General features: G+C 35.7%; 2 protein-coding genes across 11 annotated transcripts in view; both read left to right on the top strand.

Moving 5' to 3' along the window:
- The first annotated feature begins 1029 nt into the window (after nucleotides 1–1029).
- On the top strand, nucleotides 1030–9208 carry LOC136841487 (uncharacterized). The gene is made up of 10 exons (XM_067108429.1): nucleotides 1030–1188; nucleotides 3512–3604; nucleotides 4220–4342; nucleotides 5322–5514; nucleotides 5922–6086; nucleotides 6255–6375; nucleotides 6711–6848; nucleotides 7201–7402; nucleotides 7912–8156; nucleotides 9044–9208. The coding sequence occupies exons 1-10, from the start codon at nucleotides 1145–1147 to the stop codon at nucleotides 9166–9168; spliced, it is 1449 nt and encodes a 482-aa protein (XP_066964530.1). The 5' UTR covers nucleotides 1030–1144; the 3' UTR covers nucleotides 9169–9208.
- Nucleotides 9209–12988: 3780 nt separating this feature from the next.
- Nucleotides 12989–22230, top strand: part of LOC136841493 (oxysterol-binding protein-related protein 11-like) — a 28799-nt gene continuing 19557 nt past the window's right edge. For 2 of the 10 annotated variants that reach the window (XM_067108442.1, XM_067108445.1), the window contains exons 1-5: nucleotides 13291–13312; nucleotides 17652–17783; nucleotides 18612–18821; nucleotides 19023–19215; nucleotides 20623–20776. In XM_067108442.1, coding sequence (XP_066964543.1) covers nucleotides 13307–13312; nucleotides 17652–17783; nucleotides 18612–18821; nucleotides 19023–19215; nucleotides 20623–20776 — 695 coding nt within the window. In that variant the 5' untranslated portion in view covers nucleotides 13291–13306. The other 8 variants (XM_067108447.1, XM_067108450.1, XM_067108449.1 and 5 more) reach the window with 7 other exon arrangements.

Below are 22230 nucleotides of genomic sequence, written 5' to 3' on the forward strand. Positions count from 1 at the left end.
ATTGATACTGACTATGCTGTGAATGCGCCTGTCAAACTCATGTTCTGTAATTAGGACTGATATCAACCTATCTCAACCATGATAGGTGATTAGTAAGTAAGTGTCACTTCGGTAATTATACATTATTGTTACTTATACTCGCGTCGCTTTTTATATTAACAAATATTAAGACACTGTCTTACTATTTGCCTTAATGAACCAGGTCATTTCGATTCCTGGCAGGGGTAGATGCTCTTATCAGTTATAAATCCCTTGAGCGTAAATCATTCCTTAAGGCTTGACTTCATCAAGTCGAAATATATTTTCATCCCATAGTCTTACCGAGAACAGTAGTCGTACCCTGTGCGTGGATAATTATCACGTAACCCCTGCCCTATCTAAACTTTACTCTTCTATTTCTTAATTTTATTTAACTTTTAATCACCACTAATGGTCAACTCAGTGGTAATTATACACCGGTGACTGTTGGTAATCTTACTATCCTTTAGGATACTTGTCATGGTAGACACTGGGCCTTCAACAACAATTCCTGGACAGTAGACCAAAATAATTCATGCCACTACATGTGAGAGTGATTACAATTCGATTTTTCCCAGTGATATTATTGTTCACTTCGGAACATTTGTATGGATACTTATTTTGGTTTACTGATATAACAAGGTGGTTTTCTCTGCAAAAAAAAAACAAAACTGGTGGCTTTATAAGATATATATATATATATATATATATATATATATATATATATATATATATATATATATATATATATATATATATATATATATTATATATATAGTTCAATAAATTGCAACAGATTTCGTCTTAATGTCCAGTTAGAAATAGATCTGTTTTTATGTAGCAGTCCAACCAAGAAAATGAAGCTGGGTCAGTAACTACTTGTTTTTCCAGGTCCGTCAAGCGGTGAAATAGAGAAAGGGTAGAAATTTATCAAAAGCACAGAGAAAATAAACATAAACAAACAATAAAAAAAAAACTTGAAGAAGAGGGGAGCCGTTTCACATAGTGCTTCCTACTCAACTACTACTATTTCGTGTAACGTGAATGGTTACGTCGTCGTGTTCTGAACTCGAGTTCATTATCTTCCCTACTTATCCTTTGTGTTTATGGTGATCAAAACATAAGTATGGTACATAATTTAGAAACTGTCATAGTACCATGGTTTTCAAGGTGAGATTTAAGTAGGCTGGGACCTTATTGTTATTATTAATCAAGGTCCTAATATTCTAATGATAACCAATTGGGACCGGGTCAAGTTGGGGTCATGGTGAAAACCTATTATAGGTTTTGTGTGGGTCAGTAACGAAAACGATTAATCTTAAAGATGAGGTGCATTATTGCTGTCAGTCCACCTCATGTGGTGTAAAGGGTATTTCCCATGCCCCTTCGGCCCCAAGCTGTACCCTTTGTTTAGCCTTGTACCGTGCTTCCATTCCTGCTTTATATCTTGCTATCAAAACTCTCGTAATTTTGCCATTAATGTTAGTTTGCAGAATGACGGAATCAGGCCTATCTGATTTTTAGTGTTACTTGGGTTTGCCGCCCCAGCCAGGTCAGAGCACGGCGCCCTAATTGAGGTTGGGAAGGTAAGGTCTGGTTAGGCCACGACATGGCATTCTAGGAAAGGTTAGGTTTGTTTTCGTTTGCAGAATCTGTTCCCGTCATTTTACACTCTCCTGAGTTATTGCGTTTTCATTTGTAGATAACTTTATGCATTTAATTTATTTCCATGATATTTTTATCTTGCTGTCCAAACACTCTTCATTCCCGTTTTCAGTCTTGATAGGACTATAGTACAACTCCGCTTGGGGTATTACCTCGGAAATTGACTACTTCTATGGTATTTTGGTTGTTTATCAAGAATTGCCATTATTTTTTGCCAATTGACTGTATTTAACTTGTAATTAACTTCAGAACTGATATGTTTTTGTATGCTGGCCATCCTGGAATGCTATTGCACATGCACTGTGTTTTAGGGGAACTTTTGGTAAAAAGTGGAGTTTCTTTCAGTGGGGGCAGTCTGGGGGCTACACCCCCAGCTAAAAACACAGCCTACTCCATTAGGATAGGGTAGTTTAGGTTAGGTTACTATAGTTCCTTTTATAATAGGTTTCCTTAGCCAATCCCTTCTTGAACATATGGCTCCCTAATGACTTGCGCATGAGCGGAGCCATTCCATAGCGTCAGCATGACAATCTGGTCTTTCTCTCAGCGATTTCCCCCACCCAAAACCCTGCATTCCCAAAGGGTCCCCAACCATGTTGGATAGTGGTGAGGTTAATATTAATTGACCGACAATAAACAGCACCACCTCCTTCATCATCAACACTAAAAGTATAGGAAAAATCAATTTCCCCTTCATCATCAACACTAAAAGTATAGGAAAAAGCACTTTCCAAGCCTGTGCAGAGCTGTTCTATAATTTTACCTCAGTCTTAAGCAATGAATGGCTGAAAGGTCCTCAGTGCTTTACTTTATAGCTTTAAATTTTATGGTTTATTGACCCATTCATTTTCAAATCTTGTATTGTCCTGACAGAGTAATTTGTGTTTTATACAAGTCCACATATCATTCTGCTATGCATGATGTCACATTTGGTAGGGTAGGTCAACCCTCCCCTACATAGGACACATACCTAAGGGGCCACCTTCTGAGTTATCCCAGTGTGGATGGACTAACCTAACCTGACCAAGAGCATGACAGGGTACTGTCAACTTTGACAAAAATAGAATTGCATCCTAATCTAACATTCCCTTGTCTAACCTAACTTAGGTTGTTATGTCCTACCTAGCCTGAAGTGAAGTCCTGTAACTTATGTAATTTATATTGATGCATTTTACGTTAGTTAAAGTATCAGATTTGATATACAGTACATTATATGTTGAAATACTGTGGTAATAGATTTTAATGGAGGATATTACAATATCTTAAGTAAGTATTGAGGACCATTTTTTCTTGATTTTGATCGCCAATATCAGTGTTGTAAAATATTTTCATACTTTAAGAAAAATTTAATTTAGAATATGATGTGAGTCATGCATTCAAATGACCAGTTGTAGTAATTATATTCATGAAAGTGTTGAAAGAAATTTTTGCAGTCTAGTAAAATGAGGATGGTTGGATGTAGTGAGCTAATTGATTTGGTAAACTAAATTTGATTAAAACTAATGAAAATGTTTCAGCTTTTCAGAATAGCAAAGAATTTGAATGGCTCTGCAGTATTAAAAACCAAGGTTACTTTTGTTTTTCAGTTTAGTAGTAGCTAATTATCTAAAATTCGACATCACTTAGGCATATCACATATTTATTGTTGGTTACAGCACAAGCCCATATTTGTAATTATTTATGTTCTTTGTAGTCAGTCAGTGAATTCAAGAATATCTGTAATGAGGATGGTTTTTATGTGTTGGAACTTAAAATCATTATTGGATTTTAAACAGTTCTGTATTTGAAATATTATGAGTCAAAAAATGTAATTTTTTGAAAATTTCAGACAAGAATGGCTAGAAGTTTATCATGGTGTCCTTGGTAATGATGTTGAGCGCTGGAAGGAGGCAAGAGATGTTATGCTGGTTTGGCAAGCAAGGTATGAAAGTTGTTTTATTGTTTGCATTCATGTGATGCAGGTAAATTGCTCAAATGTTGCTTAGAGGAAACCCAAATTGAGATTGATTAAATACAGATGAAGACAGTACTTGAGTCTGTTAATAAATTTAAAACACTTTGTGTGTCAGAATTGATCCTTATAATACTGTAACAAAGTAATGAAAGATTTTGTCTGTTTACCAACTACTTACTCACACTGAATCTGGCTGCCAAACATTAATTGCAGCATTCATTATTTAGTACTGGTTCTAAATGTTTAACCTAATTAATTGGAATGAGAAACAGCCATTGAACAAGTGAGCATACTTGGAAGTATGTGCATCATTTTTATTTGCAGTTGGCTGGAAGAAATTTGTAACTGTCTATTATAAACATTTACAGGTGATGATTATTAAGAATTTTTATAAATTTGTGGAATACAGTATTTGGTCAGTGCTGCCTTAGATGTATACAAATACTTTACAGTACTTTTTTGTCACGTTTTTAACATCAATGTCAAGAAAAGTTTCTTGAAAGTTTGCTAGAAATCCTCATTGAGTGATAGACATTTTCATTTGCAGATCGGTCAAGTAGTTAAATTCCTATTCTGTTTCAGAGTGAGTAAATTGCCAATAGGAGTTGACCTCACATTGCCGCTGCTTCAGTCAAAAATTGTTAGTTCCGACCCTTTTGCAGACAACGATGTGAAATCTATAATGCAAGGAACAGCTCTCCAGAGGTAATTATATTTCAGGTTATGGGTTGTCTTCCAAATACCATTTAACCATTACTGTATGGCTAGGGTTGCAAAAGTCCCATTACTCAGGAAAATGTTTTAAATGATTTAGACGTAGCTTTTTACTGCACATACAATATTTCTTAATGGTATTTCGTTAAAATAGTCTTTCCTGATAGCTATATAGACCTTGATAATGTGTACATTTCATTGGGAAGGAATACAAAATTCTAAGAGGATTTATATAAGGTCCTTTTATTCTTTGAATGTCATAACGTTTTACTCCCATTTATTAGGGACAAATCTTGCCTACTGTTGAAGATAGCTTATATATATCTGTACTGATTAGGCAAGAAGATACAAGCTAACTTTAACAGTAGGTAAGTATCCAAATAATTAAATTTATTATGAAATTCATGTTTTCCAACATTATAAGTTACCAATTTTGAATCTTCCATAATTTCTTACCTTTTCTATTTTACAGATTTTTATTATAATAAATCTCAAAACCACCAAGTCGCATTTTAGGCTCTTTTAGGGCTTTCTCAAAAGGTTTATTTACGTTGATATAAAAGTTGGTGCAAGAAGTGAAGAAAATGAACATCTAGGTAGGAAAAAAACAGTATTTGGAGCTAAAGAGAATCTGCTAAGAATTATTAGCACCATGCACAATGTGCTGCCGAAGGCTTGTTATAAGTGGTAACACCTGTGGGTGAGACTACAAAGTTCCAAGGCTTGTTGGTTATTTTCCTTGTAACTAGATGTTGATTGTTTTTCTTAAGATGGAGAAAAAAGGATTCATTTTACTATCAGATATACCTTCTGGAGGAATAGGGAACCTGCCCATTATATTTTATTTGCCATTAATGTGAGGACACTATTGTTGAATTTTTGAGACTAAAAAGAGGAGTGGTAGGGAGACTATTTATGATAATGATTTGTTTTAGATTTGCAAGTAATTCTGTAAAATTCCATGTTCCAGATTTGTAAGTAATGTTGTAAAACTGCCACAAACAAAGTATTATAATCATCAGACCCTTCATAAATTGGCCGCTGAAATAGGATTACCAGGACATCTTGTTGACCTTCGAAATGAGGTCATCCATGGTGATTCAGGTTATGCTGGTGGATGTACTGTAGAAACAGCTCTTGAAACTGCCTTTGAGTGGATTAAGGTAAGTTTCATTTTTCAGAATTTCATAATATCTTAATAGAGTTGTGAAGTACTGTCTTCATACCCTTAGACAGTAATGGCAAAAAGTTGAATGCCAAGTTTACAAGTGTTATTCACATCCAACTACTAGCCTTGATTATACTGAGCCATAATAACCAGAGTCACATTGTGGTGAATCCACTCTTGCTAGGAGAATGAAACAATAAAAAACACAGAAGATAGGCTAAGATATCGATATTTAATCTAGAAATAGTTTTAGGCAGGCTCTCATTTGTTAAGTGACGCTCGCTTTGATATGATTATTATAAAGGGTGCAACATATGGAAAGAATAGTGATGTCATTGATTATTTCATAATTTAAAACAATGGAATACTGTATGTTAATACTAATCAGTTTTGACATTGCAGAATTACTACTGGTACCCAGAATGGACTCAGATGAATGACGAGACTGAGAAGAAGCACCAGAAGCCCTCTAGCGACTGGAAATGCTTCATGAAAAGTCTGAAAAGGTATGCCCGTAGTCTACTGAGTGACGAGTATAACGACTGTAATACCAGGAAGTCTTATAAGGTAATTCAGTGTACAGAAAGAATTCAATGTGGTTGTAGTAATGTTTTAACAGAATTTAAAACTTTTAAGCTTGAACATATTCGGCATATGTTTTGTTCTAGTTCACATAATTCATGTTGAATCTACATGAATTCATTGTTTTTATTAATTTTTTTTTTTTTTTTACAGTTGACACTTTTCGTTGAAATGTTTCATCACTGTTACTCCGTCGACCCTCAGGGTTGCATTGATGCAGTCGTTGAAATCTTGTTAGTGCCACTTGGCCAGCAATGTAAATTACAGTCATCTGGTAAGTATCGTACAGGACAGAACCAATGTTCTAAAGGGTCCACAATAATATAACTGTTTAAGGCTTTCGAAGCCCACTCTGGGTTCATTTTCAGTCACCAATGTTATGCAAAAGTTTTTTCATGTTTATAGGTACGTATAGAAATTCTAATGACATGATTTTGATGGAGTGATTAAAAACTTGTGTTTAACAATGATGGCCATCTTTCATTTACAGTCGGTTTAGGTTAATTTAGTAATTTTGTTGGATAATTACACCATTTATTGTGAGAATTGGGTATATTAAATGTTACAGATTTTGTGAAAGGTACTTTCATATAATTTTTTTATCTGCAGGAAATGGAAAAATGGATAAATGTGGATGCATCTTTAACTTTCATGCTATCAAAGGTATAAATACCTTTTTGAAAGCTGTTCTTATAAATAATGGATCAACGCAGTTAATGCTTAATTCACTTCTAAGAAAATTGCAAGGTAAGTTTTTAATTTCTGTTGGTATGCATTAGGATGGGGTTGTTCTTTATTGCCCTGGTACAGCATTATAAAAAATCAAGTATTCACCTGTTATCCTTTCTGTTAGAATATAAAGGTGTCTTTGCCAGATGTAACCCTATATTTGATTGGGTCAAGATCCTCAGGTGTACCTTTAAGCATCAATAAGTCAGAGAGTATACAGTGCTCTCAAACTTGGTTTCACTTGTATCTTCCCTTTTTGAAAGAATTTTCATTAGTAGGTGCGTAGAAGTCATTCAGCAGACTCAGAAGTCAGTGTTTACTCAGGAATTTATCTTGCATTTACATGTCTAAAATGCATTGCCTCTTTCAGAAAACAAGGAGGTTGCTTCAGCATGGATCATTTTAATTGTTGCTTCCATACTAAAAGGCCCAGTTCTGAAAGGGAAAAAAGGAAAGAATGGAATTTGCCAAAAACACTTCCTTAGCTTGCAGAAGAATGGTGTAAATTGGAAGAGAATAGCATGTAAGTTACTGACAGTAGAAGAAGAATGGTCAGTGGATTTAGCAACCAAGTAAGTATTTCTGGATACATTTATCATGTGTGTGTGTTGTTGTGGATGCTTGCTTGGATATTTTGGTGGCTTTCAGTCTGTATTGTGATCCATTGCTGCCACCAGACCTCCAAGGTCTTTTTAAAACAATCAAGGGCTTCACCCATACACTCATTCCTCCTCTTCCGATGAACAGTTTGGATATTTCAGTCACACTATAAAAGTACTTGCCATTAGTTCTGGGTTTGTTACAGGTAGATAGTCTGTACATAGCTTTTGTTATTGGAGAGAACATGACTTAGACTCTTAGACTGCAAAAGTCAGTTCTGTGCTACATTATGGTCAAATTTATTGTAACTTAAGCTGTTTGTGTTGACTTTGGATCTTTTATATTGAGAGGCTTTTGCCTTCTTGACAAACAAATAGTATTGTTTCAAATGGGTTTCTTGATATTCCATACAGTGTTAAATAATGTGGCTAGACAAAATTCGTTTGTATTGCTTGTTTACGAGTGTTACCATTCTTTTCAGAATTATGAATTCTTCTGAGAGCAACATATCTGAAGTACAAGTGAAGAAAATAATGAGTTTATTGGATATTTCTGCACGCAAGGAGCAAGATAGGAAGAGTGATAGAATAGATGATATATCCAGTGAGATGTCTGATGATGAACTTTTTGATGTAGAATCAGTGTTAGAGAATGTCCATGAGAACAACCCCGAGACATGTGATGAATATGGAAAAGTGCAAGTAGCTTCTCTCTTACATGAAACAGGTAAGTTTACCTCATTCACTGAAACTTTCAAGATGTTCATACACATGCAGAGCACTGTGGTTTTTTTCAAAGCATTAACTGCAATCTGATTTGATGTGAGAATTGTAAGTAGAAAAAGTGCAGCAACAGGTGGAAATTTCCTCTGACATTTAAAGCAGCTATGAGATTCTTATCTTGCAGCATGGTTTCTAACATATATATGATGAAGTCTGAGTTTTGGAAGCCATCCTCACAGTTGGTGCTGTTTACTAGAGCTAGATGTTCTAATGTTTCTGGAATTATGTATTAAATCAGTAGCCTTCAGATTTATTGGTGTTAAGACTCCTCTGCAGTGTCTAATCATCTTTATGAATTGGTTCCCCTGTTACTTTTTAATTCATTGGCAAGTGGTACAGAAATCTGGTGTCTTATCAGTTTCTGAGGAAAAGGGAAAGAAAAAGAATGGAGCTTAAAAGCAATAGACTCATACCTTGAGAGATAAAAGTTGAAGAGAGGGAGAATATAGCCAGAAAAAAATTTCAGAACTAGTTAGAAGAGGGATTGAAGCTGCAATTAAGTTCAGATGAAATCAAAGTTTGTTTACCGTTTGGACACAAACAAAATTTTTTATGATCCTAATGTTTTACAAGCATTAACCTGGTATTTTTCTTGGAATGCCCTGTCAGTTACAATGCATACTTATACACAGCTTCCACCTCAGTTTAGGCAGTACATGTCGAGAATTCATTAGGTAAAATGCACCTTTTGCCACAAACTGCAAGAGCCATATAACTTGGTTGCTTATATAGTAATTTTTAAATGCATTAATTTTTTGCAATGGGTTATTTTTGTGTTTTTTTTTTTTTTATTTCTGTTTTTACTTATCGAATGCTGTTCATTCTTTACAGGTGCCATGACTCCTCTGGGCATTCTTCCACATCAGGTGGATAATAAGCTGTTCTACAAAGATTTACTCCTTCACTACCCAGATGAACAAGATTTTGAGCCTCCTCCAAAACGCCAAAAAACTTAATGATCGTTTTCTAGTAGCAATATAAGCAATAGAACCTTCATCTGCTTTTGTTACCAAATCTATAGAGAATGCGACCCGGTTCTATGACCTACAACTCATTCTTGGCAACTACTACAGAGGAAACGATGGTCCATGTCAAGGGAGGACGTGAAAGGATGATAGGTCTTGGCAAATTTGCTATGGTACCTTTGAAGACAGCAAAAGCACAAATTAAACACAAAATGCACAACATTAGAAAAGCACTATGGTCAAATTATGGAAAGGCTACTAGTACATAGCCCATACAAAATTAGGCTCACTATGTTAAAAAACAAAGGAATTATAAATTATGTGCAATTGTGGGCAATGTTAAATGTAATTGATGCCCTATAGAGCACAGAAAATACAAATAAGTACGCAGTTCTGCCAAGAAATGATGAAGCCAATATTTACCAATAGCAGAATTTGTGCTTTCATCACTGATGATATCAAAATTAAGAACTGATAGGAATGATCACTAATATAAAAAAATGTAAATAGATTACTCACAAATACTGGAATACAGTAGCAATCTCTGTTGAAGTAAACACTAGAAAGTAAAGAGGGATGTTTTACACCACCGCAGGGCATGAAAAAAAATTGAGGGTCCAGAGTATACATTCCTAGTGAGCCTGCCTTCTGCCTACCACACAGATTAGTGAACCAGGGAAGCAAATATAGTCATATATTATTTGTGAATGATGGGTTTGTAAGAAAGAAGGCTTATGGTGATGGGAAAAGAAGCAAAGAAAATGGTACAGTCAGGAAAATTTGTAGGGGTGTGGTAATTTGGTACTGTGTTGCAAATTTAATGGATGGTGTCACAGGGAAAGCCGAGAGTTGCAGAACATGTATAAACCAAGAGATTTTCAATGCCATAAGAAGAGAAAATGGGGAAAAGAGGAATGTGGAGAACCATGTCGTTATGTTAGGGACATGCTGAAATGTGAAACAAAGAATGAGAGGGAAGAATAAAAACACCAGCCACAATCTGGATAAAATGCATAGTTGCTAGATTACTGGTGAATATAGGTATCCTGTTGGTAGAAAGAGTAAAGACTTACAATGTGTGCATGAAACCATTTCAACTAATGCACTGGAAACACAGACACTGACAAAGAAAAATGGGGAGGTTTTAGAAAAAATATTACCGAGGTGATGTTTAGTAGCTGGAAAACAGAATCCCCTAGATCCCAAAACTAAGATGGGTTGGACATGTGAAAAAAGGAATGAGGAACAACTGGTCAGAAAAGTAAATGGCATGGAGGTATCAGGATGAGGGCCAGAAAAACAAGCCAAGGAAATCTTGAGATTTTAAGCACAGGAGAATAGAGAGGATTTATTTCTTGTTTAAACCCTGGAAGGGAAACTGGCATAAAAATGTTCGCAGTGATATCTATTTAGCTTTAGGTATGAAACCTCTTATCACAATCTAAGCCTATCCTGTGAACCATTAGTGCTTTTGCTATTTAAATGTTTCTTTATGTGTGAGCATATGGTAGGCTAAGCAAATTTGCAGGGTTGGGCTAAGGTCTATGGTGAGCCAGCACAGTTGGTAGGATATCACTCAATAGCCACTGGTTCTGGTAATGCAAAAATCAGATGTCTAACGTTGTAATTCTTTTAAAAAACACTGAGATCAAACAAAGTTCAACAGGAAAATATTCTTGTATGAAAGAGGTGGTCGAGGGAGGTGCTGAACCTTGAGTGAACAATCAGGCGTAAGTAACGTTAAAACAGTTCTCAAATAGTAGTTCGCTTCTTTTTTGATGGAAAGGTGAAAACAAATTTGATTGACAAACTTTTGTGCTGGAACCTGTCAGATATTAGAAATTTAGGTAACAACAATAGGAGTGTTCCATAGAGGATAAGATATAAAAAGCACAGGTAACTGCTATTCATTTGTACTTGGTAAAATACTTGCTCAAAGCAAGAAGTGAGTGATATGATATAGCTTCAGTTCCTAGTCATCAGGATGAGTAAGAAGACATTGGAAGCAAGTATTTTTTATTATATATATATATATATATATATATATATATATATATATATATATATATATATATATATATATATATATATATATATATATATATATATATATTATAGACTAAGGCAGCAAAATACAATGGCGAATTTTATGGCAACGGACTGAGTAAAAAATAATTTTAAAGATGCCCCCATACTAGTGGTTGGCAGGCCCACTGTAGTGACCTTGTGAACAGCACTCTTTCAGAAAACAGTACTACCATGTAATATACTGATTGCTCTGTGTAAAAAGAAAAAAAAACATTGCTGAAATCTGATTTTTTAAAACATCTTTAGTAAATGTAAATACCGGATTGTATCATGCGTTAATGTTGATGATAAGTCACTGGAAATACCATGTGAAGGCTTGAGTTGTGTACTGTTTATTTCTAGACGTAAGGAAGGCACTTAACAGAATTCCAAAGCTTACAACAAATAGACATTATAATGCCAGAGGGTAGCCAATAAAAAAGTGTCATCAAATTATGTACTACACGGTATACTGGAAATGAAGAAACTGCCAATCAGTAGGCAATATCAAACTTACAGTGATCGGAACGGGAGCAAAGGATAAAGTTCCGTGTGAATGCAGTGCATAAAGAAGTGGAAGGATGTTATTGGATCACTGGTAAATAACAAAAATCTATGACGTGTGCAAAATGGCTGTGCTTCCCAAAACAGACGATTACAAAGAACATGAAGGACATTTTTGAGGATGAATAACCACAAAAAGCCGAGAACCACGGCCGCAGGCACCGGAAGGTCATATTACAAATGACGAATTGTATCGTGTAACTCGTGTTGTTATGGCAGTGTCCAGCGCTTGAAAATATACGAGATGGTTTTTAGCATGTGTTGAGAAATATATATAAATAAATAGCAGAGGATTAGTATGGAGACCCAGATAAACATGGAGAAAGTCAGAAGTGGCGCAGATGAAAGCCTTAACTAGACGGGAATTCGAATTGTAAGTACACAAGTCAAAAAGGAGCACAGAGAATTACATGTTTACCAACTAAATGAGAGACCCAACTTTTAAATGCTTAGTATTGATGATGATGATTATAAGCATCCCAGCTCACTATTGCTGGCCATTTTCAGTAGCTAGAGAATTTTATCTCAAGTTTCTACCCAAGTAAATCTTAGAAGACCATAGTTATCCAGAGGAGAGGGGTGGGGGCGCTCTTAAACTTCAGCATTAGAAACGATATTTACTATCGATTGACGTATGAAAAATTCTTGAAGAACGATAATTTGAAATATATTACGTTAAAGACATTTAATGACCTGCAAAAATCTATAAAGATATATGGGAAATATAGTCTCAGTCCTTATCACCAAAAAGATTGTTTTGCCCAAATGTAAATGGTGATGGTAATATAAAATCCATACTGGTACTAATCCTGTGATATGGTTCACAAGCAAGCAACTTCAAACAGTTCGGGACGTGTTCAATGTCACTCCCGTGTAAACTCTAACGCCCCCGTACAGTGTCTAGTACCGTATTCACTTTTATCTTCACCCACAGTTACTGAAATTTTTTCCATTCGGATTTTATGCAAATGAATATATGTTGATTTTATTTTAAAGTTTATTATTCAGAGTCTCTCCAAACACGAACAAATTATTTCATTATATCATTTAATAACATTGCTGTATCATCTGTGTTGAAATTTTTATGTTAATGATTGAAGTAATAGGTGAATTCTCGTATAGCACACATGCAACACATTGTTGTCGGTATTTAATACTAAACAGAGATAATTTGGAGCCAGTTTGGCAACACAAAACACATCCGTTTTGATAAGCAGGACCGTTTTGGCACCAGCAATAGAGCTATGGAAACAGTGTGGTCATTTTTTTGTAGGAGTCGTTTTCTCCCATCAACATTAAATTCAAATACCTATGTGAACGAAACGTATAAATGTGCTCATAATTTTACTGATGTCATCTCCAAAAAGATGGATACTCCTAGGGACTGGATCAACGCATTCGCATCGATTTTCGGAAGTTTACTCCAGGAAAGCATCATAATGTAGTAAGCAGCCGAAAGCAAACGTCACAAGAGATGGTAGGGTTTGTTTATCTGCCGATGAATGTGAGCTTTTTGGAAACGTTTATTGCAAATTATCAACATTTAAAATTTCATCTTTGATAGGCCGTGCGAATTATAAAGCCGTTAGATAGATTTGGAAGTGATGATATGGCCAGAGGGGAGAGGATATCATCGTTAATAGAGGTTTCTCAGAGCCGACATCCCTTTTGGGCCTTCGTCGACTTCGAAGGCCTTAGACGAATAAGGAAATCGTGTTTTATCATGAAACTTAGCTCATACGGGCTAAAAACGCTTAAATATAATTTTTCAAATAATGTCTAATTTTGTGTGTCCAAATGAATGATAAATTGCTGAATGTAATTCAGATGTAATGTTAGTTCCCGTTCATAACACCACTCAGTCAAGGGAATCGAACACTTACATCATAAACAGCTGATCTAGTTGGAGGTCTGATGAGGATGAAGTTTGCTGTCTGATGAGGGAAAAAAGGGCGTCAGCCTCCTACACACCCATGTGCATATCAGGTCGCGTTTCGCATTGTTAACCGAGTTGGATTAAATGCTCCTATGTGCCCATGAGCTATGAGACTAAAGGTAAAGTGATTGCGACGCCGTCCGTAACCTTGTATAGGGTAACGTTGTGTTTTGGTGTTTACGGCGGGCCTGGTCTGTGCCCGGGTCAAATTTACCCAGTCATGTTTCAGAGCCAAAGCTCAGGTATATCTTGCCCTGTTCATTTTTAATGCCTGTCGGTTTTTAGCTAATTTAATTTCATATTACCCTCTCGTCGTTTGAAGGTTAAAGGTGCTTTCTCTGGCTGCCCCAGTAGGGACGATCACGATGCCTGTAATTGCAAGCGAAGGGCTTTCAACCTTTTGGCTGAGGTTAACCTATCTTTGTCGCTTACGGTGCATAATTACAGATGCATTCAGGTCTAAGTTCTTCCATAAGTTGTACCTTTACTTGTTGCATATGGTCTGTTTTCATTTATACATTTCAGTCTGGACTAGACTAGATCATGCTTTGAACAGCTTTGGCATTCAGAATGCATAAATTTTGATAATATCTATCATTTACTATTGTCCGCACTGTAGTTACTTAGGTTCATGCTATCGTGTATAGTAATCATATATGAATTTAGTCATTCATCGGAAGTTTTGCTTGCAGATATCATGAATTAATGAAAAATTTTGATTAACAAATTTAGAAAAGGGTGTGTATAATGTAGTATAGATGATGAGACCACTTGAGAAATTTACAGTCGTTTGTATGTTTTTATGTTCATTCCGGTTGTAATAATAATAACAGCGGTCCACATTGCTTCTCTGCAGAATTATCATTAATTTTTATCGCACAGCCACATATTACTCCAACTAGTTTCATGTATTGCTCCTTTACCCATTAGCTTTTGTACAACCTCCTTTTTTTTTTTTTCCACCCCGATATCTAACAATTATTAGGCAATCTCGGTAGATCTAAGTAGTAGCTCCACAGCAGTGATTTCCTTCTAACTTGACTTTTCTACAGTTTTTGGTTGCTAATTATGGATTTACCTTCAATTTTTGTCACACAAATGTAATTAACCTGTAATTAACCCTGAAGTCCATCAACAAGGGTTTCCATGCAAACAGATCTTAGCCTGTTTGAAGACAGAGCATGCAAGTGCAATAACTTGTTAACGTGTGGGTACTGCCCCCGGGCCAGTACTAAACATGGCGAAGGGACATTCCATTGGCCGACAACAAACGAGTGCACCGCCAGTATCAAAGCCCTAAAAGTGTAGAAAAAGCCAGTTTCCAAGGCAAAAACAGGCGCAGAGCTAACACTTAGAATTACCTGCAACCTCACTGAAAATTTGGGTTTTTAGGCGAGGAAAACTGAAAATGAGTGAATTGCACAAACAGGAGTTGTCAAAAATTCACAGTGCGTAAAATAAGCATCTTGAAAAATATACACGTAGTTCAGGTTTGTGATCATTAGCAATTTCTGTTCCAGAAAATTAAAAAAATATATGTGGCCGAGGTCAGTTGCAAGGCACATTAATTTAACCCAGGTCACTGGGTCTTACTAAGCTGTGAGCTTGTCCTTCTTGGAACCCATAACTAGCTTAGAACCCTGTACGCGTATTTTATGAAATTTTGGGATGCATCCTAACCAAACTAGGATGTTGGATCCTAGCCTGTCAAATGAGTAGGGACTGACTGTAAGGAGTCCCTCAAACCTGATTAACTGTAGCTAAAGCCGTGAGAAGAGACAGAGACATCAGAATTTTCACACAATACCTCTCTCTCTCTCTCTCTCTCTCTCTCTCTCTCTCTCTCTCTCTCTCTCTCTCTCTCTCTCTCTCTCTCTCCTAGTGCTGGTGGTCTGTAAATAATAATACATGTTCTCATTACATACTACAGAAAAATATATTGAAAGAAGGGAGCGTAAGCAATTCTGGAAAAAAAAAAACTGAAGGAAGTAAAAAACTTCTGGCACTTCCACCCAGTACATGTCAGAAGCAGAGGTGAAAGGGATTCTGATACCTCTTCATTCTAACCACCTCTTCAGTTGTCTAGATGACAGCCCTCCCTTCCTTTCCCAAGCAAGGGAAGTCTGCAATAATATTCCCACAAGAGAGCCTTTAGAAATGCGGACAAAATATCAGAAATTTTTAAGAATTAAAGTAAAAGATTTGAAATTAAGGACAAAAGAAAAGGAATAACAGTGGATAGTGAAGAGCAAATGAAGAGAAAGATGTGGATCGTATTTTGTTGTGCTTTGGGAGATTTTCATGAAAATCTGAAACAAAAGCAAGTGTAATTCTGTCTCTCTTATTGCCCATAAAAGGATTTCTTTTGTCCTGTGTCCCCCTTCATTAATGTACACTTTTTTTTAATGAACAAGAGAAAAAGTTTAAGTATACCTTAGTTTTACCAGACCACTGAGCTGATTAACAGCTCTCCTAGGGCTGGCCTGAAGGATTAGACTTATTTTACATGGCTGGAGAACCGATTGGTTACTTAGCAACGGGACCTACAAGTAAACATGCATATGCTATTCTATTGATTTTTAATAACGAAGGAAAGAATACCTGGTGACAGTATTAACACCTTTCACTAGTTCAAGGAAGCAAGTATAAGAAAGACTGGGAGCAAGATGAGAGTAAAAAGGTAGGGCAGAGCAAAAAAAAATTGTGGACAAATGAATGTAAGATAGAAGAAATAACAGTGAGATGTGAAGAACAAATGTCTAAAAAGAAATGGGTTTAATTGCACAGTATTTGATGGTTTTGGGGAAAAGTTTTCTAAAATACAAAATAAATACAGTTGTAAAAATTTAGATATCCAGGATCACTCATTCTTGTAGCTTTAAAAGAATTTCATTTCTTTTAAAGCTATAAGTATGAGTGACCCTGAATATCCAAATTTTTACAACTGCATTTATTTTGTATTTTAGAAAAATGAAATTTTTCATCCTTGTTCTTTTGTTGTTTTTATAATTATTTTGTAGAAATACTTCCACCACTTCATTTCTGGTTTATTGCCAAGGCGGCAGAGATATCCTGTCTCGTCCAAGACCTGCACTTCATAATATGGTGCTCCACCTTCTATTCTTCCCCTTTCCTCTTATCGTCATCATAGCCTGCAGTGCCTTCAAATGCAAACAGCCTCTGTGAAGTTCCACTAATTCACAAACAGCTAAGATGCCAAATCCATATACATGTTTATTAATTCATTTTTTGCTTTTGCATCTTTTGAATTTGATTCAGGGTTCTTGCACACCAATATCCTACTTTCAGTTTATCCCAGTATTTTATAAACCATGATGTTTTTAGCACCTCCATGTGCCCAGGATTGCTAGTCGTTTCTAAATATTGCATAGTCAGTAATGAAATTGTAATTTTATTTTGGTAAGGAAAATTTTTGAATAAATTTTTTTAGTTCTCCTTTCTTAATTACGTTAGTTAACATACACACATTTACAATAGTTCAAGCCAGCTGAGATTACTTGGCTGGTGAGATGGAGGAATCCTTAATGGTATTTGGTCTCCTCTTCCATATTCACATCTTTACTTGCTTAAAGTAAGAAATTGGTATCATTATTTATCATTGTTAAGAATTGTCTTATCATGTAGTTAGGAACATTGTATTTTGTCAATATGAAGCTTTAGAAGTCATGCATATGAAAGTTTTTATTGCAAAGAAATTTATCTTTTTTCCTGATATAGTCGAGGAGGTTAGTCATGCATACAGTAAGCAGTAGGTTGTACAGTACTGGAAGATATTTGCCAGCATTAGACTATGTTATTAAAGATTATTACATTTAGTGTGTCTCAAATAGTTTGTTTTTACAGTCACTAGAAAGAAAGATATTTTGTTAAGTTTATTTTCCTTTAGGACGGAGACATGGATGAAAATCTTCGGCAACCGTATGAGGGCCAGCTGATCAAGTTTACTAACGTCGTAAAGGGATGGCAATCCCGTTGGTTCATCCTCAACCCAGAAACTGGCACCTTAGAGTATTATCTTGTAAGTAATGATTTTTGTGCAGTTTCTTTATATTTTTTTCCATAATCCATTTTTACTTTATATGTGTTTAAGACTGACATAATTCTGCTTATCAGAGGGCCAAGGTGTATACCCCTTATACATATACGCACATTATTGTGTATCTGTGCACTGGTGAGCAGTAATTATTTCTCTGAGTAGTTGTACTATTTCTGTAAACTTCAAGCTCCAGAAACACATCCCTGATGTTTTGGTAAATATAAAATACAGTATAGGCAGTCCCCGGTTTATGACGGGTCCGACTTACGACGTTCTGAGGTTACGACGCTTTTCAAATATATTCATCAGAAATTATTTCCCGGTTTACAAATGCATGTTCGGGGTTATGGCGATCGCCCGATCCGCCGGAAGAAATATGGCTACAAAACGGCAGAATAATAAAAATTTGGAGGCTTTTTATATGAAAAACTCAATAAAAATGCAGTTTACATCGTTTTCAATACACCCTAAGCATTAAAAGTAAGGTTTTCTTAATATTTTTTATGATTTTCGACGATTTTTCGGTTTATGACAATTTTCGGTTTACGACGCGGCTTAAAAACGGAACCCCCATCGTAAACAGGGGACTGCCTGTACACTATAAATTATGTGGAGTCAAAGCCTCATTCTTTAATGAGAGAGCATCTATTCAGGCAGAGTTTTGTAATTTGAGTAAGAAAGGTTAACATATTTACATGATAATTTTACATAATGTACTGTACTTTAGATATACTCTACTGTAATAATTTAAATGGAAATCCATTTTTTAAAAATTTCAGTAGCAGTAACTTGTTGATTGTTTATCTTCAGAGTGAGAGTGACAAACATGAAAGAGCTCGAGGAAGCATTCAGTTAGCTGGGGCTGTCATATCCCCAAGTGATGAAGATTCCTACACATTCACTGTCTCACCTGCAGCGGGTGAATCTTATAAATTACGGGCAACTGATACACGGGATAGACAGATGTGGCTTAACCGGTTACGAGTTGTGGCAGAAATGCACACAAGAGCGATTGCTCATGTAAGTTGCTTGTTCTTATTTCAGTTTTTACTTTTGTGTACTTTGATTGCCATAATTGAAACACCAGTAATTTAAACTACTTATATAGAGAGAGAGCTGTTTTGTGATATAAAAAGGTTATGACATAAAGTATTCCTTTTGATTTTACAATGTGGAAATGTCCTCTACTGATCACCACGTTTTTTGTTACTTTGTCCCCAGAACCACCCACCACTCGCCCCAAGAGAGCATCGCACTCAAGGAGGGCCTGGTGGAAGTTCACAACAGATAAGCTCAGCCCCTCCTATGGGACTGGCTGTGCTTGATGCCTTTACGCAGGTTGCAGAAGTATTAGAGGAGTCTCGTAGGCAGCATTCAGTCCTAGCCACTGCGATTGAAGACATGCCATCATTTGGTATAGCATAAGTCTTGATAGTTTTCTGTTGGTGTTCCATTCTTACCGATTAGATATAATAACCCAACCTGTAATCTTATTCATTAGTCTTTCTTTTATTTTATTTTATTGTATTTTATGTATTGTATTGTACTTTAGAAACTATTGGATGCTTTTAGTCATTGTTTCAGATATAAGAATTTACTTCATTTTTATTGGTAGGAGGGAAAATGTTGATCATTCCATTTTTCACTTATCACTTAACTTTGTGCCTATGAAGATATACAGACTTTGTAGTAACGTATTGTTAACTTTGTCTTGGAAGATGTTTAGAGATTCTTGTAACAGACAGTTCATTTTATACCCATGAAGATGTACTGAAACTTTCTTTTTGACATAATAGCATTGATGTATGCCTGTGAAATTATGTTGCAGTTTTATTGTCAGAACATGGAATCTGTTTTAAAGAAATCCTTTGTAACACTGCTACCCTGTGGCAACTTTTTTGATGTCATTTATTTTATTTGTTTAATTTATATAATGGTTTTATTTTATAGCATACTACCTGACCAACCTGGTGCTGCCTGGGTAAACTCTGAATGACAACCAATAAACTCACTCTCTCTCTCTCTCTCTATCTCCTCTTAAGATAGTTGCTTCAGTGACATTGCCCACCATTTTTGACATTTTATATTTTACTCCTCACTCCCCATTCTTATCGGGGCTGAACATGGACTTAAAGGGCATCGGGAGTGTTACTATTCATCTCAGCGACCTTAAAAACTATGGGTTAGATGCTAATATCTGTCATTTTGACATTTTACTGTTCGCCCCTTCTCACCCCTACTTTCTATTGGGGCTGAACTTGGACTTAAAGGGCATCAGGAGTGTCACCATTCATCTCAGCAACCTCAAAAACTATGGATTAGACACTAAAATCTGTCGTTTTCAGTTATTTTTACATGTCACCCCCTTCCTACCCCCACCCCCTTTGGTGCCAGTGATGTCTTACCCCCACAGTATTCTTTTGCAGATAGAAAGTTATATTTATACTGAAATTAGGTATGATAAATTGGTAGAATTTATTTAATTACTAAGTCTATGGGCAGAACCAGCCCCATTTCAGGGCAGCCCTTCGCACCCCTACCTCTTTGGTACCCTTTGGTGCTAGTGATGTCTTACCCCCACAGTATTCTTTTCCAGATAGTAAGTCATATGCACAGTATACCAAGTTTGGTTGAACTTGCCCAATGCATTTCAGAGTTATGGTGGAACACACATACACACACACATCCATTTATATATATATAGATTAATATCATGGAAATGATGATTGGATTGAACTGTTTTCCTGTTCATATATTGATATGTTACGAAATTCTTTTTTACATTCTGAAAGATGTTACTTCTCATGGTTTTTAATTTCAGGTACTGGTATGAGATGTACAGACTCAAATTTGTTGTTACTGAAAGCTACCAGCCAAGCTACACTTATTTGTTTAGAGCAGTGCTTGAGCATTCTCAAAACGCAGCATATGTCTGCACCATATCATCAGCCTTCGCCTCCTGTAACCACTGCTAAGTATGTTAGATTTCTTGTGATATATTGTGTTTGTTTTTTGGATTGATAGTTAGTTGAACCAGACAACACAGCCAGAAATGTTTGCTGTTAGTTTTTTTTTCTTTAAATAGAAGGAACAGAAAGCATTTTTGGGATATGGCCAAAACCATTAAATATCATGAACTGCAGTTTCAGTATTTTGCCCTAGTCTAATGTACATAAATTGCTGAGGCCTGTACAGTAGAGTTTTGCTTTAGTTAATCATGGATACTTGAAAATATTTTCCTTGGGAATGTTTGATATAGTAAAATATAACTGATTTAGTAATACATTATTCCAGTAGTGTTTTGCGTACTGAATTGCATGTAGATACAATACTGGTAAAGTATTATGAAGTTTAAGTAGGGTTTTTTGCAGGTTTGCATAAAAAACATGCATAATGTTAAGGGCACAGTGTGCTTTTGGATTGTAGCATGTATTCAGTCAATTTAGTGAAGTCTTTAAGGGAACGCACAACAACCCAGTAGTTATGTCTTATGGTGATGTCACATTAACATGGTTTTTCCTGGCATCCATTAGTATTTGCCACCAAACATTTAATTTTAACCAATATTTTTGGCAAAATCCAATCTGCTTACATTTAATATCTTGAGACAACACCTTAACAAACATTCACAACTACAATTTTGCCATTAATAATGGTTACTTGGTAAAAATTTTAGCAGCTTTATATTAAAGTACTACAGAAAATGCCCTCTTACCCCAAGAGGCAGTACTGTAAATGTTTTTGGGGATCCATTTTACCTTCATTTGAAACCTTTTGATGTGTGGCCCTGCAGAACATCTTTAACGAAATAGGGTTGAGAATCAGGAATATAACCAGTAACAGAGCTTCTGTGGAATGTATTTCAAAGTTTTTATGAATTACTTAGTTTGTTTTCCATGTGGTTTTCATGCTTTTACAAATTTTTAATGATATCTTTTTGTAGTTGATGACCATTACCTCTTGTACCAGAAGAACAACACCCTCATTTCAACAAAGTGTGAAAGCATATGGCCAGATAAAATGGTTTTTCAGTGAAAAGTTCACAGGGTGCTGAAGAGAAAGAGCTAGTGCTAGCACATGGCTGGCTTAATCTAGATAGATAGATAGTAATAAGGTTCTCAGATCAGGAAATGCTAATTTTTAAATGATACTATTGAATTCAAACTTGTAGAGGTGTCTTATATGCAAATGATCACTGCAGGAATTTGGTTAGCAAACCCACATTTTTAATAATAATTAATTTGACCGTGTTCTGTACATAAGAAAGGTAGCACTGCTACCTAGATAATTCCTCTTCCTGTAAGTTTTAGGGACATGCATATAGAAGTTACAGCAGGAATACTTTAGATTCTCTAAATCATTTTTAGTTTTCACACCGGCTAGACATTTTAAGCCTGTGCAAAACTTTGCTTATAGATATTTTAGGTAA

This window comes from Macrobrachium rosenbergii, chromosome 9, assembly GCF_040412425.1.
Source record: "Macrobrachium rosenbergii isolate ZJJX-2024 chromosome 9, ASM4041242v1, whole genome shotgun sequence".
Lineage (NCBI taxonomy): Eukaryota > Metazoa > Arthropoda > Malacostraca > Decapoda > Palaemonidae > Macrobrachium > Macrobrachium rosenbergii.

Bases quoted from the DNA above. Each gene is read 5' to 3' on its own strand.
- LOC136841487 (XM_067108429.1), top strand. From the start codon at position 1,145: ATGGTACATAATTTAGAAACTGTCATAGTACCATGGTTTTCAAG. The intron at 3,605-4,219 runs GTATGAAAGTTG...ATTCTGTTTCAG, and splicing joins ATGCTGGTTTGGCAAGCAAG to AGTGAGTAAATTGCCAATAG. The intron at 6,849-7,200 runs GTAAGTTTTTAA...TGCCTCTTTCAG, and splicing joins ACTTCTAAGAAAATTGCAAG to AAAACAAGGAGGTTGCTTCA.